The following is a 15,828-nucleotide window of genomic DNA, read 5'->3' on the forward strand; positions in this document are numbered from 1 at the left end:
ATTCGTAAATGCATCAGTTATTCTGTGCTCTGGAACACTCAGACGAGAGTGCTCTGAAATCGGAGTAGATGGCCAGACTGAATTTCCGAACTCACCCGAAATGGTTACTTGCATAGTGGAGTCCTTTGTTAAGACATGTAGCTAGCTAGGTTAACAATGAACTGTAATAGCTAGCTAAGCAAATGGCTCTGAGATACAAATAAGGTCATACACGTAACATTAGCTAGCTAGCCAGCCAGCTAATGTTAGCTAGCTAGGTAAACAGTGAACCATAATCCCAACTCATGACATTACTACCCTGCATGAATCTGCAGGTAGCTAATAAACCAGATTCGGTGTTAGCTAGCTAACATTAGGCTATATCTAGCCAAGCAAATGTCTCTTTCTGTCAAATGTATAAAAGTGTAATATCTGAAAATGTAGCTAGCTAGACTATCTTACTTAATATATCATTCATGGATGGATGTGTCTCCTGTCATGGATGCCACGGTTGCCTTTAGTTTGAAGATGTAATCTGGAGACAGGTGTTTTCTCCATCTCCTTAGCTATCATACTCGAATTCCACTGATTTCAAAACTCCGTCCTCCAGAAATTAGAGAGCAACACTTATGCAGTTTTAATACACAATACATTTGTTTAAAAGCCGTGTTAGACAGGATTACCTAGACATACTGACCAGCTCAAATAGAAAGAAGTGTGCTATATGGCAGACCAATCCAAACATCTCGACATGTCCAGCCCACTCATGATCTCAGCCGATCATGGCTAGCGGGAAGGTCAGTGTCACGAATCCCGCCGAAGATGGTGCCTCTTCCCGTTCGGGCGGCGCTCGGCGGTCGTCGTCTCCGGCCTACTAGCTGCCACCGATCCCCTTTTCTGTTTCATTTAGTTTTGTCTGATTTGTTGCACCTGTTTTGTGTTTAGGTTTATTGTGGGCTATTTAAACCCAGTTGGCCCTCCGACTTTTGTGCGGGCTTGTTTTTCTGTTTGTGGTGTTTCGATATTTCTTGTGGTGTCTGTTCCGATTAGATTTAGTCCTGTTTGTTTTGGACTGTGACTTGACGCGCCCTTGTGTGTGTGGCGTAGCCGTCTCGCTGTTATTTTTGGAATATTAAATCCACTTGCTTCTGAACTACCCTGCTCTCTGCGCCTGACTCCTTCACTCACCACTTTTGGAACTGTGACAGTCGGTGTCTTTTAATGTGGCTAAACCAACTAGGCTCGTAATTTAACAATTATATTTGTATTTACAAATGGCATACAAGTTTGTTATTAAGGCACATGAAAGTTCACATTCGCATTTTGGTTGTAAAAAAGTATACGTTCAAACGGCTCTCCTTTCAAGTAGTGGCCCGTGACATACGCCTAGTTTCCTGAAAAGATTCACATATATACATACAGTACCAGTCAAAAGTTTGGACACATATAATCATTACAGGGTTTTTCTTTATTTTTGCTATATTCTACATTGTAGAATAATAGTGAAGAAATCAAAACTATGAAATAAGACATATGGAATCCTTTGGTAACCAAAAAAGTGTCAAACAAATCGGAATATATTTTATATTTGAGATTCTTCAAATTAGCCACCCTTTGCCTTGATGACAACTTTGCACAATCTTGGCATTCTCTCAACCAGCTTCATGAGGTAGTCCCCTGGAATGCATTTCAATTAACAGGTGTGCCTTGTTAAAAGTTAAGTTAATTTGTGGAATATCTTTCCTTCTTAATGTGCTTGAGCCAATCAGTTGTGTTGTGACAAGGTAGGGGTGGTATACAGAAGATAGCCCTATTTGGTAAAATATTAAGTCCATATTATGGTAAGAACAGCTCAAATAAGCAAAGAGAAATGACAGTCCATCATTACTTTAAGACATGAAGGTCAGTCAATCCGTCACAAAAACCATCAAGCGCTATGATGAAACTGGGGCGTCATTACATACACTGGTTTGATTCCACGCCCATAGGGCGGCGTACAATTGGCCCAGCATCGTCCGGTTTAGGGTTTAGCCGGGGTAGGCCGTCATTGTAAATAAGAATTTGTTCTTAACTGACTTGCCTAGTTAAATAAAGGTTAAATAAAAAATGTAAAAACACATCTCAACATCAACTGTTCAGAGAAGACATGAATCAGGCCTTCGTGGTCGAATTGCTGCAAAGAAACCACTTCTAAAGGACACCAATAAGAAGAAGAGACTTGCTCGGGCCTAGAAACATGAGCAATGGACATTAGACAAGTGGAACTCTGTCCTTTGGTCTGATGAGTCCAACATTTTTATTTTTGGTTCCAACCACTGTGTCTTTGTGAAATGCAAAGTAGGTGAAAGGATGATCTCAGAATGTGTGATTCCCACCGTGAAGCATGGAGGAGGAGGTGTGATGGTGTCAGTGATTTATTTTGAATTCAAGGTACACTTAACCAGCATGGCTACCACAGCATTCTGCAGCGATACGCCATCCCATGTGGTTTGCGCTTTGTGGGACTATCATTTGTTTTTCAACAGGACAATGACCCAACACACCTCCAGGCTGTGTAAGGGCTATAAGACCGAGAAGCAGAGTGATGGAGTGCTGCATCAGATGACCTGACGTCCACAATCACCAGACCTTAAGCGGATCAGTTAATGTGATTTTACTTCACTATATCGCTATTGGATTAGCTGACTCTCCCTTGGCCGGTGAAAAGGACTCTCCTTCTGAAGCTCCGATCTCCATGGTTCTTCTTTGGTAGCTAACTCAGCCGTCAATAAGTTATCTCTGCTCTCTCTACTTTATATCTGCTAGCTTTTTTGTTCCTGCCTGTGCTAGCCTAGTTGGTGTTGTTCTCTGGCTTACTACTTAGCTATGTTAACCGTGGTGGTTGGCTAGTTAGCTGACTAGGCTAACTAGCAGACTAAAATAACTAGCATTGCTGGCTGGCTTGCTGGCTTAACTGCATATACAGTGGGGAGAACAAGTATTTGATACACTGCCGATTTTGCAGGTTTTCCTACTTACAAAGCATGTAGAGGTCTGTAATTTTTATCATAGGTACACTTCAACTATGAGAGACGGAATCTAAAACAAAAATCCAGAAAATCACATTGTATGATTTTTAAGTAATTAATTTGCATTTTATTGCATGACATACAGTGGGGAGAACAAGTATTTGATACACTGCCGATTTTGCAGGTTTTCCTACTTACAAAGCATGTAGAGGTCTGTAATTTTTATCATAGGTACACTTCAACTATGAGAGACGGAATCTAAAACAAAAATCCAGAAAATCACATTGTATGATTTTTAAGTAATTAATTTGCATTTTATTGCATGACATAAGTATTTGATACATCAGAAAAGCAGAACTTAATATTTGGTACAGAAACCTTTGTTTGCAATTACAGAGATCATACGTTTCCTGTAGTTCTTGACTAGGTTTGCACACACTGCAGCAGGGATTTTGGCCCACTCCTCCCTACAGATCTTCTCCAGATCCTTCAGGTTTCGGGGCTGTCGCTGGGCAATACGGACTTTCAGCTCCCTCCAAAGATTTTCTATTGGGTTCAGGTCTGGAGACTGGCTAGGCCACTCCAGGACCTTGAGATGCTTCTTACGGAGCCACTCCTTAGTTGCCATGGCTGTGTGCTTTGTGTCGTTGTCATGCTGGAAGACCCAGCCACGACCCATCTTCAATGCTCTTACTGAGGGAAGGAGGTTGTTGGCCAAGATCTCGCGATACATGGCCCCATCCATCCTCCCCTCAATACGGTGCAGTCGTCCTGTCCCCTTTGCAGAAAAGCATCCCCAAAGAATGATGTTTCCACCTCCATGCTTCACGGTTGGGATGGTGTTCTTGGGGTTGTACTCATACTTCTTCTTCCTCCAAACACGGCGAGTGGAGTTAGACCAAAAAGCTCTATTTTTGTCTCATCAGACCACATGACCTTCTCCCATTCCTCCTCTGGATCATCCAGATGGTCATTGGCAAACTTCAGACAGGCCTGGACATGCACTGGCTTAAGCAGGGGGACCTTGCGTGCGCTGCAGGATTTTAATCCATGACGGCGTAGTGTGTTACTAATGGTTTTCTTTGAGACTGTGGTCCCAGCTCTCTTCAGGTCATTGACCAGGTCCTGCCGTGTAGTTCTGGGCTGATCCCTCACCTTCCTCATGATCATTGATGCCCCACGAGGTGAAATCTTGCATGGAGCCCCAGACCGAGGGTGATTGACCGTCATCTTGAACTTCTTCCATTTTCTAATAATTGCGCCAACAGTTGTTTCCTTCTCACCAAGCTGCTTGCCTATTGTCCTGTAGCCCATCCCAGCCTTGTGCAGGTCTACAATTTTATCCCTGATGTCCTTACACAGCTCTCTGGTCTTGGCCATTGTGGAGAGGTTGGAATCTGTTTGATTGAGTGTGTGGACAGGTGTCTTTTATACAGGTAACGAGTTCAAACAGGTGCAGTTAATACAGGTAATGAGTGGAGAACAGGAGGGCTTCTTAAAGAAAAACTAACAGGTCTGTGAGAGCCGGAATTCTTACTGGTTGGTAGGTGATCAAATACTTATGTCATGCAATAAAATGCAAATTAATTATTTAAAAATCATACAATGTGATTTTCTGGATTTTTGTTTTAGATTCCGTCTCTCACAGTTGAAGTGTACCTATGATAAAAATTACAGACCTCTACATGCTTTGTAAGTAGGAAAACCTGCAAAATCGGCAGTGTATCAAATACTTGTTCTCCCCACTGTACCAGTAACATTATTTGATAACTGGTTAGATGGTGTTATGTATTTCCAAAACTTTGGTTTACTTTAATGTAGCATTAACTTTTTATGGCTGCAGGGGCAGTATTGAGTAGCTTGGATGAAAAGGTGCCCATTGTAAACGGCCAGCGCCTCAGTCTCAGTTGCTAATATATGCATATTATTAGTATTGGATAGAAAACACTCTAAAGTTTCCAAAACTGTCAAAATATTGTCTGTGAGTATAACAGAACTGATATTGCAGGCGAAACCCTGAGGAAAATCCAAACAGGAAGTGGCTTCTATTTTGAAAACTCCATGTTCCATAGCCTCCCTTTGCTGGATTTAAAGGGATATGAACCAGATTAATTTTCCTATCGCTTCCTCAAGGTGTCAACAGTCTTCAGACATAGTTTCAGGCTTATATTTTGAAAAATGAGCCAGAACGATAACATCTCGTCAAGTGGTCACATGAGTTTTGCTCGCGCAACAGAGTTTGGACAGCCATTGTTTTTCCCTCTCCTACTGTGAATGGGCCAAAATTCACCCAACTTATTGTGGGAAGCTTGTGGAAGGCTTCCCGAAACGTTTGACCAAAGTTAAACAATTTAAAGGCAATGCTACCAAATACTAATTGAGTATATGTAAACTTCTGACCCACTGGGAATGTGATGAAAGAAATAAAACATTCTCTCTACTATTATTCTGACATTTCACATTCTTAAAATAAAGTGGTGATGCTAACTGACCTAAAACAGGGATTTTTTTACTAGGATTAAATGTCAGGAATTGTGAAAAACAGAGTTTAAATGTATTTGGCTAAGGTGTATGTAAAACTCTGACTTCACTGTACATGGCTTGGTTCTTGTTTACCAGTTGAATGTGTGTACTGTATGCTGACAGTATGCATGTTTATAGTAGGCCTTAGCATGCTCCTTAATCCCCCAGCGGGAGATTCGCTGCTGCAATGGTGGCTTCTCCGGGCATGGTGGCTTTGACATGGTTAAGTTGGTTCCCTATGCAGATCAATTCATAGACATACTGTACATGTACAGTATATATGTTGATATACATCATTGGTTGCGTGCCATATTGTCAACACTACAACATTACACATTACACCATACATTACACCAATAAACACATTACACCATACTTCAACATTTTAACATAATACAGGTCTTTATTGCAAATATATTTTGTCTCAATTAGACTAACCAGTGTAAATGAAGGCAAAATGAGCATATTGCTTACTACTTCAACATACTGTAAGTTTATACTATACAGGATCTTTTAATAATATTTTTCTCTTAGATTTTCTATCATTCTGAAAGGGACTATAAACTGATCAAAAATATAAATGCAATATGTAAAGTGTTGGTCCTATGTTTAATGAGCTGAAATAAAAGATCCCAGAAATGTTCCATGTGCACGAAATAAAAACCTGTGCACAAATGTGTTTACATCCCTGTAAGTGATAATTTCTCCTTTGCCAAGATACTCTATTCACCCTACAGGTGTGGCATTTCAAGAAGATGATTAAACAGCATGATCATTACACAGGTGCACCTTGTGCTGGGGACACTTAAAGGCCAGTCTAATTTTTGTACAGCTTTGCCACACAACACAATGCCACAGATGTCTTAAGTTTTGAGGGAGTGTACAAGCGGCATGCTGACTGCAGGAATGTCCACCAGCACTGTTGCCATAGAACTTATTGTTTATTTCTCTACCATAAGCTGCTTCCAGCGTCGTTTTAGAGAATTTGGCAGTACGTCCAACCCTACTCACAACCACAGACCACGTGTATGGCGTTGTGTGGGTGAGCAGTTTCCTGATGTCAACGTTGTGAACAGAGTGCCCCATGGTAGCGGTGTTGTTATGGCAAGGGCAGGCATAAGCTACGGAAGACAAACACGATTGCATTTTTTCAATGGCAGTTTGAATGCACAGAGATACCTTGATGAGGTCCTGAGGCACATTGTAGTGGCATTCATCTGCCATCTTCACCTCGTGATAATGCACGGCCTCATGTCACAAGGATCTGTACACAATTTCCTGGAAGCTGAAAATGTCCCATTTCTTCCATGGCCTTCATACTCACCAGACATGTCACCCATTGAGCATGTGTGGGATGCTATGGATCGACGCGTACGACAGCGTGTTCCAGTTCCCGCCAATATCCAGCAACTTCACACAGCCATTGAAGAGGAGTGGGACAACATTCCACAGGTCACAATCAACAGCCTGATCAACTCTATGCGAAGGAGATGTGTCGCGCTGCATGAGGCGAATGGTGGTCACACCAGGTACTGACTGGTTTTCTGATCTACGCCCCTACTTTTTTTAAGGTATCCGTGACCAATAGATGTATATCTGTATATCCAGTATTGTGAAATCCATAGATTACAGCCTATTTAATTTATGGGGCAGCAGGTAGCCTAGTGGTTAGAGCGTTGGACTAGTAACCGTAAAGGTTGCAAGATCGAATCCCCGAGCTGACAAGGTAAAACCCTGTCGTTCTACCCCTGAACAAGACACTGTTCCTATGCTGTCATTGAAAATAAGAATTTGTTCTTACCTGACTTGCCTAGTTAAATAAAGGTTAAAATGTTTTAATTCAATTGGCTGATTTCCTTATATGAACTGTAACTCAGCAATATTTTTGTTCAGTATTGCTTAATTTTCACAAGAATGTGGAATACAGTGCATTCGGAAAGTATTCAGACCCCTTCCCTTTTTCCACATTTTGTTACGTTACTGCCTTTAAAAAAATCCTAATCAATCTATACACAATACCTCATAATTAACATATTTTTTGAAATGTTTGCAAATGTATAAAAAAAAATTGTTAACTAATAATTGTTAACTCATACAGTGAGGGAAAAAATATTTGATCCCCTGCTGATTTTGTACGTTTGCCCACTGACAAAGAAATGATCAGTCTATAATTTTAATGGTAGGTTTATTTGAACAGTGAGAGACAGAATAACAACAAAAATATCCAGAAAAACGCATGTCAAAAATATTATAAATTGATTTGCATTTTAATGAGGGAAATAAGTATTTGACCCCCTCTCAATCAGAAAGATTTCTGGCTCCCAGGTGTCTTTCATACAGGTAACGAGCTGAGATTAGGAGCACACTCTTAAAGGGAGTGCTCCTAATCTCAGTTTCTTACCTGTATAAAAGATACCTGTCCACAGAAGCAATCAATCAATCAGATTCCAAACTCTCCACCATGGCCAAGACCAAAGAGCTCTCCAAGGATGTCAGGGACAAGATTGTAGACCTACACAAGGCTGGAATGGGCTACAAGACCATCGCCAAGCAGCTTGGTGAGAAGGTGACAACAGTTTCTGCGATTATTCGCAAATGGAAGAAACACAAAAGAACTGTCAATCTCCCTCAGCCTGGGGCTCCATGCAAGATCTCACCTCGTGGAGTTGCAATGATCATGAGAACGGTGAGGAATCAGTCCAGAACTACACAGGAGGATATTGTCAATGATCTCAAGGCAGCTGGGACCATAGTCATCAAGAAAACAATTGGTAACACACTACGCCGTGAAGGACTGAAATCCTGCAGCGCCCGCAAGGTCCCCCTGCTCAAGAAAGCACATATACATGCCCGTCTGAAGTTTGCCAATGAACATCTGAATGATTCAGAGGACAACTGTGTGAACGTGTTGTGGTCAGATGAGACCAAAATGGAGTTCTTTGGCATCAACTCAACTTGCTGTGTTTGGAGGAGGAGGAATGCTGCCTATGACCCCAAGAACACCATCCCCACCGTCAAACATGGAGGTGGAAACATTATGCTTTGGGGGTGTTTTTCTGCTAAGGGGACAGGACAACTTCACCGCATCAAAGGGACGATGGACGGGGCCATGTACCGTCAAATCTTGGTTGAAAACCTCCTTCCCTCAGCCAAGGTATTGAAAATGGGTCGTGGATGGTTATTCCAGCATGACAATGACCCAAAACACACGGCCAAGGCAACAAAGGAGTGGCTCAAGAAGAAGCACAATAAGGTCCTGGAGTGGCCTAGCCAGTCTCCAGACCTTAATCCCATAGAAAATCTGTGGAGGGAGCTGAAGGTTCGAGTTGCCAAACGTCAGCCTCGAAACCTTAATGACTTGAAGAAGATCTGCAAAGAGGAGTGGGACAAAATCCTTCCTGAGATGTGTGCAAACCTGGTGGCCAACTACAAGAAACGTCTGACCTCTGTGATTGCCAACAAGGGTTTTTCCACCAAGTACTAAGTCATGTTTTGCAGAGGGGTCAAATACTTATTTCCCTCATTAAAATGCAAATCAATTCATAACATTTTTGACATGCGTTTTTCTGGATTTTTTTGTTGATATTGTGTATCTCACTGTTCAAATAAACCTACCATTAAAATTATAGACTAACCATTTCTTTGTCAGTGGGCAAACGTACAAAATCAGCAGGGGATCAAATACTTTTTTCCCTCACTGTACCTAAATTACATACAGTAAGTATTCAGACCCTTTCCTATGAGACTCGAAATTGAGCTCAGGTGCATCCTGTTTCCATTGATCATCCTTGAGATGTTTCTGCAACTTGATTGGAGTCCATCTGTGGTAAATTCAATTAATTAGACATGATTTGGAAAGGCACACACCTGTCTATATAAGGTCCCACAGTTGACAGTGCATGTCAGAGCAAAAACCAAGCCATGAGGTTGAAAGAATGGTCTGTAGAGCTCCAAGACAGGACCGTGTCGAGGCACAGATCTGGGGAAGGGTACCAAAAAATGTCTGCAGCATTGAAGGTCCCCAAGAACACAGTGGCCTTCATTCTTAAATGGAAGAAGTTTGGAACCACCAATACTCTTCCTAGAGCTGGCCGTCCGGCCATACTGAGCAATCGAGGGAGAAGGGCCTTGGTCAGGGAGGTGACCAAGAAGCCGATGGTCACTCTGACAGAGCTCAAGAGTTCCTCTGTAGAGATGGGAGAATCTTCCAGAAGGACAACCATCTCTGCTGCAATCCACAAATCAGGCCTTTATGGTAGAGTGGCCAGACGGAAGCCACTCAGTAAAAAGGCACATGACATCCCGCTTGGAGATTGCCAAAAGGCACATAAAGGAATCTCAGACCATGAGAAAGAAAATTCTCTGGTCTGATGAAACCAAGATTGAACTCTTTGGCCTGAATGCCAAGCGTCACGTCTGGAGGAAACCTGGCACCATCGCTAGGGTGAAGCATGGGGGTGGCAGCATCATGCTGTGAGGATGTTTTTCAGCGACAGGGACTGGAGAACTAGTCAGGATCGAGGGAAAGATGAACTGCGCAAAGTACAGCGAGATCCTTCGAAAACTTGCTCCAGAGAGCTCAGGACCTGAGACTGGGGCGAAAGACAACGACCCTAAGAACATAGCCAAGACAACGCAGGGTTGGCTTTGGGACAAGTCTCTAAATGTCCTTGAGTGGCCCAGTCAGAACCCAGACTTGAACCTGATCGAACATCTCTGGAGAGACCTGAAAATAGCTATGCAGCGACGCTCCACATCCAACCTAACAGTGCTTGAGAGTATCTGCAGAGAAGAATGTTAGAAACTCCCCAAATACAGGTGTGCCAAGCTTGTAGCATCATACCCAAGAAGACGTGAGGCTGTAATCGCTGCCAAAGGTGCTTCAACAAAGTACTGAGTAAAGGGTCTGAATAGTTATGTAAATGTAAAAAAGTATATATATATATTTTTTTTTTTATACATTTGCAAAAAATTCAAAAAACGGTTTTTGCTTTGTCATTATGGAATATCGTGTGTAGATTGATGAGGGGGGAAAACGATTTAATCAATTTTAGAATAAGGCTGTAACGTAACAAAATGTTGAACATGTCAAGGGGTCTGAATACTTTCTGAATGCACTGTATAGGAAAATAAACATAAGCCTTCAAACTGTATGCCTTTTTGACCCCTTTGTTTTTTTGGCTGCAACCACACAACCAAACCCTGAACCCAATGAACTGTTTGTTACATTACTCATCTTAATAAATGTCACAAGCCTCCAGGTCAGGATATTCTGTACAACTCCTGAGCTGCTAACCCACTTCCTAGTGGCATAAATTCCATCCTCCTGCAAGCCACTAGTCTTGAAGACTTCAATGTCGATTTTATAAAATAAATAAAACATTAAAAAAGAGAGTAGAGTCATATAATATGGCTAGCAAGCCACCAAACAGGCCCCTACATCTGTGACTACGTCCAAAATGGCACCCTATTCCCTATATAGTATATTACTTTTGACCAGAGCCCTTTAGGCCTCTATAGGCACTACAAAGTGAATAGGGTGCCATCTGGGATGCACACTATGGCTCCCGGCAAGGCACCTAAGCTCAATTTGGATAGACGGATGTGACAGCTCCCTGATACAGTCTCTTGTAGTTGCTCTTCCTGAGTGGCTGACTCCTCCAATTTTCTCTCCTGTTCCTCTCTTTCTGTGAACTAAAAGTGCCGAGGAAGTACTCCAGCAGAACACTTCATAGAAAGAACTACTCGTGCACCTCTAGAACATTGTCACTCCCAACCCCCACTGTCTCAAAGACTGTTGTACTAAATATAACATTTGTTCTATGTTCTGTCTTATATTGGTGTTTTCTAGAATGCTTCCTCCTGTGCTCTGTCTTTAACTGTTGTTACGTTCCCCAGTTTCTGTGTTGTAGTTTGTATTTGAGTGTGTGTGTTTCAGGAGATGGCTTCCTGAAATTCTCCCCAAGCAGCTGATTGGTCGGCCCCAATTGATGATTGGAGAGCTGACCCCGCCCCCTCGTCAAGATACAGCTGTCTCTAATTACCATTGCCACCTGAAGCTATAAAAGCCAGTGTTCTGTTGTTCAGAAGAGGGAGCTGGCTGGCTGGCTGGCTGGCTGGCTGGCTGGCTGGCTGGCTGGCTGGCTGGCTGGCTGGCTGGCTGGCTGGCTGGCTGGCTGGCTGGCTGGCTGGCTGGCTGGCTGGCTGGCTGGCTGGCTGGCTGGCTGGCTGGCTGGCTGGCTGGCTGGCTGGCTGGCTGGCTGGCTGGCTGGCTGGCTGGCTGGCTGGCTGGCTGGCTGGCTGGGATTGAATGTGAGAGAGATCATAGTTAGGCTTAGATCATTGTAGGCTGAGATCATTGCTGGAGAGATTGAATGTTATATAGATCATTGCTGAGAGAGGAGGTTGATGGCTGAGGGTTATAGCATGTTGGTCATTGGTATGTTCTGTGTGAGATTGTTGCTCAGATAGAGATTATTTGATGTCCTTTGTTTCTTAGTTTGTTTGAGTATTGTTTGATATTCTGTTTCATTTGTTCCCAGGGGGGAAGGGACCTAGGGAGTGCTTAGGCAAGAGGCCCGCGGGCATGCATATACCCATAGTATATTCAATGTCTAGGCACACTAGGTAAGACCTGGGCGGACCACCCCCTGTATTTTGGTTAGGGCACCAGGTGGTGGTAAGTAGTGGGTAGGCAGGTTAGATAGGAGAGGGGGAGCTTTGATATTTACTTTCTTTGCTTTGGTTCCGTCCAGCCCCTTTTCCCCATATTACCGTGTAAGGAATAAAATCCTAGTAAACGGTAAATTCTGCCTTTTTGTCATCCTTTCTCACACCTACAGTCCATACCTCTTTCACTTCACAGGGAGTTGAGTTGTAGCAGGGTGTTGCGTTCCCTCTTCTTAGAGTAACACTGTGTTGATGCATCACCTGTGTCACATTTTATGTTCTTTCTTTTCCTGCCGTGCCACCTCCAGTGTGTGCTAGGCTTCATCATACCGTGCTGTTGTACTTTATTACATCCATTGTATGTTCTGTTTTTACTGCTGTTTGTCTGCCACATGTATGCCAACTCCTCGCGCTCTTTTACTGTTGCTGTAGTGCCTGCCACCTCCAGTGTCTGATGCATCACACACTGCACTGTTATACTTTATAACAAATTCCTACTAGGTTTTTTTGCTGCCGCTCTCTTGGAAGCCACCTCAAGTGTTCTGTCTTATACCGTCGCTGTAGTGCCTGCAACTATTATACTTTACCCAGGTCTTTCTCTGCTGCTGTCTTGTATGCCACCTCCAGTCTGTCAATTACTCAGCTCCCTACATGGAAGCCTTTGAAACCTGTATGCTAGAACTGCAGGATCTGATTTCTCTTGAGGAATTTAGCAGGTTGGTTGATGAACATGCCCTGTCTTTTATCGGAGTTGTCTTTTCTTGTATGCCACACCTGCCAGTGCTGTCGCTGTAGGCTCCCCTATTTATTTTCAAAATCAGAGCATCCATCATCAAGATTTCATTTCAATAAAATTGTACATTTAGAGCTTTTATTTCCACACTGTATAAGCACTTGCATTTGATGTACAAGAACTACTGCTGATGAAAAAAAAGGGCATTATAAATACATTTGATAAATTGACATTTACTGCAACAGTAAGGATCATCAGGAGACTATGTTGAGAATCAATGCTGAAGAATGCGGTTGTATAACTACTGTATGCTATTGATTCAAACCAATGTTCCAGATGCTTAGTCTAGGCCTTGCTCCAGCAGGGTTTATAGTATCTGGGCTGAATCACAGTGCCTTGGTCCTGACAGGACTGTATTTCTGCCTCTCTGCCCTGAATCCCATTAAAGCACTTGTGGTAATCAGCCATAAGAAGGGTTATGTCCCAAATGGCACCCTATTCCCTATATAGTACACTACAAAAGCAGTGCACTATGCAGGGAATAGTGCCATTTGGGACGCAGAAGAGAAAAGGCAGAAGCCAGGCAGAACCCTCGCCTCTCTGCTTCCTCCGTCCAGCTCAGTGAAGTGAAGGATCCCTAGGTCAAAGACAAACTATACAACAGCTCTTACACAGCTAATGGAAGTAATCAATGTTGATTAGCACCACTTCCAGCCATCAATTGTTTTACACGCGTTGGCCAAGGAGGATTGAGGGAGCGAGGGAGGAGAGGGAGGGGTGGTTTAGTCACTCTGTGAGCATAACGTGCCCAAGCATGAAGGGTATGTTGGCAGGATGTTCTGTGATCCATCAAAGAGAAAGATCCTCCTCTCTCACTGTGCCGTCAATCTTCTACAAGCCCGCGGTAACTCTCCCCTTTCCCCTTCTCTCTCCCCCCTTCTCCCCCATCCTCCCCCTGTCTCCCCTGCAGAATGACTCGTGGGGTAAGCAGTACTCGTACGCTCTCTTCAAGGCCATGAGCCACATGCTGTGTATCGGGTACGGCGCCCGGGCGCCCGTCAGCATGTCCGACCTGTGGATCACTATGCTCAGTATGATTGTGGGCGCCACCTGCTACGCCATGTTCGTCGGCCACGCCACTGCTCTCATCCAATCACTGGACTCGTCCCGCAGGCAGTACCAAGAGAAGGTAAGCCCTTACTTAATATAAAATCATATGTTTTATCTAATATCCCCATTCTGCTATGTGGCTCTGAAAGAGGATTTGGAAAAGCCGTCACAGATACCAAAAACCCTTGTCCCTGTTGTGAGGACGTTCCCAGACAGAACTACAGTAGCACCATGTCTGCATCCCAAGTGCTCTGGTCGAAAGTAGTGCACTATGTAGGGGAATAGGGTGCCATTTGGGATGCTACCCATCTCTGTTTGGGGGCTTTTAGGGAACACTGTTAGGGGAGGTTCTGCAATCTAGATGCCCTATTACATCATTTCTGCATGAAATTAATTTTAAAAATGAATCTCTCCAGAAATAAGTCTCTCACTGTTGCCGCCTGTTATATACCCCCCTCAGCTCCCAGCTGTGCCCTGGACACCATATGTGAATTGATTGCCCCCCATCTATCTTCAGAGTTTGTTCTGATAGGTGACCTAAACTGGGATATGCTTAACACCCCAGCAGTCCTACAATCTAACCTAGATGCCCTCAATCTTACACAAATTATCAAGGAAGCCACCAGGTACAATCTTAAATCCGTAAACATGGGCACCCTCATAGATATTATCCTGACCAACTTGCCCTCCAAATACACCTCTGCTGTTTTCAATCAGGATCTCAGCGATCACTGCCTCATTGCCTGCATCCGCTATGGGTCCGCGGTCAAACGACCACCCCTCATCACTGTCAAACGCTCCCTAAAACACTTCTGTGAGCAGGCCTTTTTAATCGACCTGGCTCGGGTATCCTGGAAGGATATTGACCTCATCCCGTCAGTCGAGGATGCCTGGTCGTTCTTTAAAAGTAATTTCCTCACCATCTTAAATAAGAATGCCCCTTTCAAAAAAGGTAGAACTAAGAACAGATATAGCCCTTGGTTCTCTCCAGACCTGACTGCCCTTGACCAGCACAAAAACATCCTGTGGCGGACTGCAATAGCATTGAATAGTCCCCGCGATATGCAACTGTTCAGGGAAGTCAGGAACCAATACACACAGTCAATCAGGAAAGCAAAGGCTAGCTTTTTCAAACAGAAATTTGCATCCTGTAGCGCTAACTACAAAATGTTTTGGGACACTAAAGTCCATGGAGAACAAGAGCACCTCCTCCCAGCTGCCCAGTGCACTGAGGCTAGGCAACACGGTCACCACCGATAAATCCATGATAATCAAAAATGTCAATAAGCATTTCTCTACGGCTGGCCATGCTTTCCTCCTGGCTACCCCAACCCCGGCCAAAAGCTCCGCACCCCCCCGTAGCTACTTGCCCAAGCCTCCCCAGCTTCTCCTTCACCCAAACCCAGATAGCAGATGTTCTGAAAGAGCTGCCAAACATGGACCCGTACAAATCAGCTGGGCTGGAGAATCTGGACCCTCTCTTTCTAAAATTATCCGCCGCCATTGTTACAACCCCTATTACCAGGCTGTTCAACCTCTCTTTCGTATCGTCCGATATCCCTAAAGATTGGAAAGCTGCCGTGGTCATCCCCCTCTTCAAAGGGGGTGACACTCTAGACCCAAACTGTTATAGACCTATATCCATCCTTCCCTGCCTTTCTAAAGTCTTTGAAAGCCATGTTAATAAACAGATCGCCAACCATTTCGAATCCCACAGTACCTTCTCCACTATGCAATCTGGTCATGGGTGCACCTCAGCCACGCTCAAGGTACTAAACGATATCATAACCGCCATCGATAAAAGAC

The 15,828-nt window shown here is 43.7% G+C and overlaps 1 protein-coding gene across 1 annotated transcript in view; it reads left to right on the top strand.

The window, feature by feature from the left end:
* The window catches only part of LOC139543486 (potassium/sodium hyperpolarization-activated cyclic nucleotide-gated channel 1-like), a 202,446-nt gene that overhangs the window by 89,931 nt on the left and 96,687 nt on the right, over positions 1-15,828 (top strand). Inside the window, exon 4 of the mRNA XM_071349592.1 lies at positions 13,883-14,101. Coding sequence (XP_071205693.1) covers positions 13,883-14,101 — 219 coding nt within the window. The remainder of the gene's footprint in view (positions 1-13,882; positions 14,102-15,828) is intronic.

This window comes from Salvelinus alpinus, chromosome 18 (assembly GCF_045679555.1).
Source record: "Salvelinus alpinus chromosome 18, SLU_Salpinus.1, whole genome shotgun sequence".
In the NCBI taxonomy this organism is placed as follows: Eukaryota; Metazoa; Chordata; class Actinopteri; order Salmoniformes; family Salmonidae; genus Salvelinus; species Salvelinus alpinus.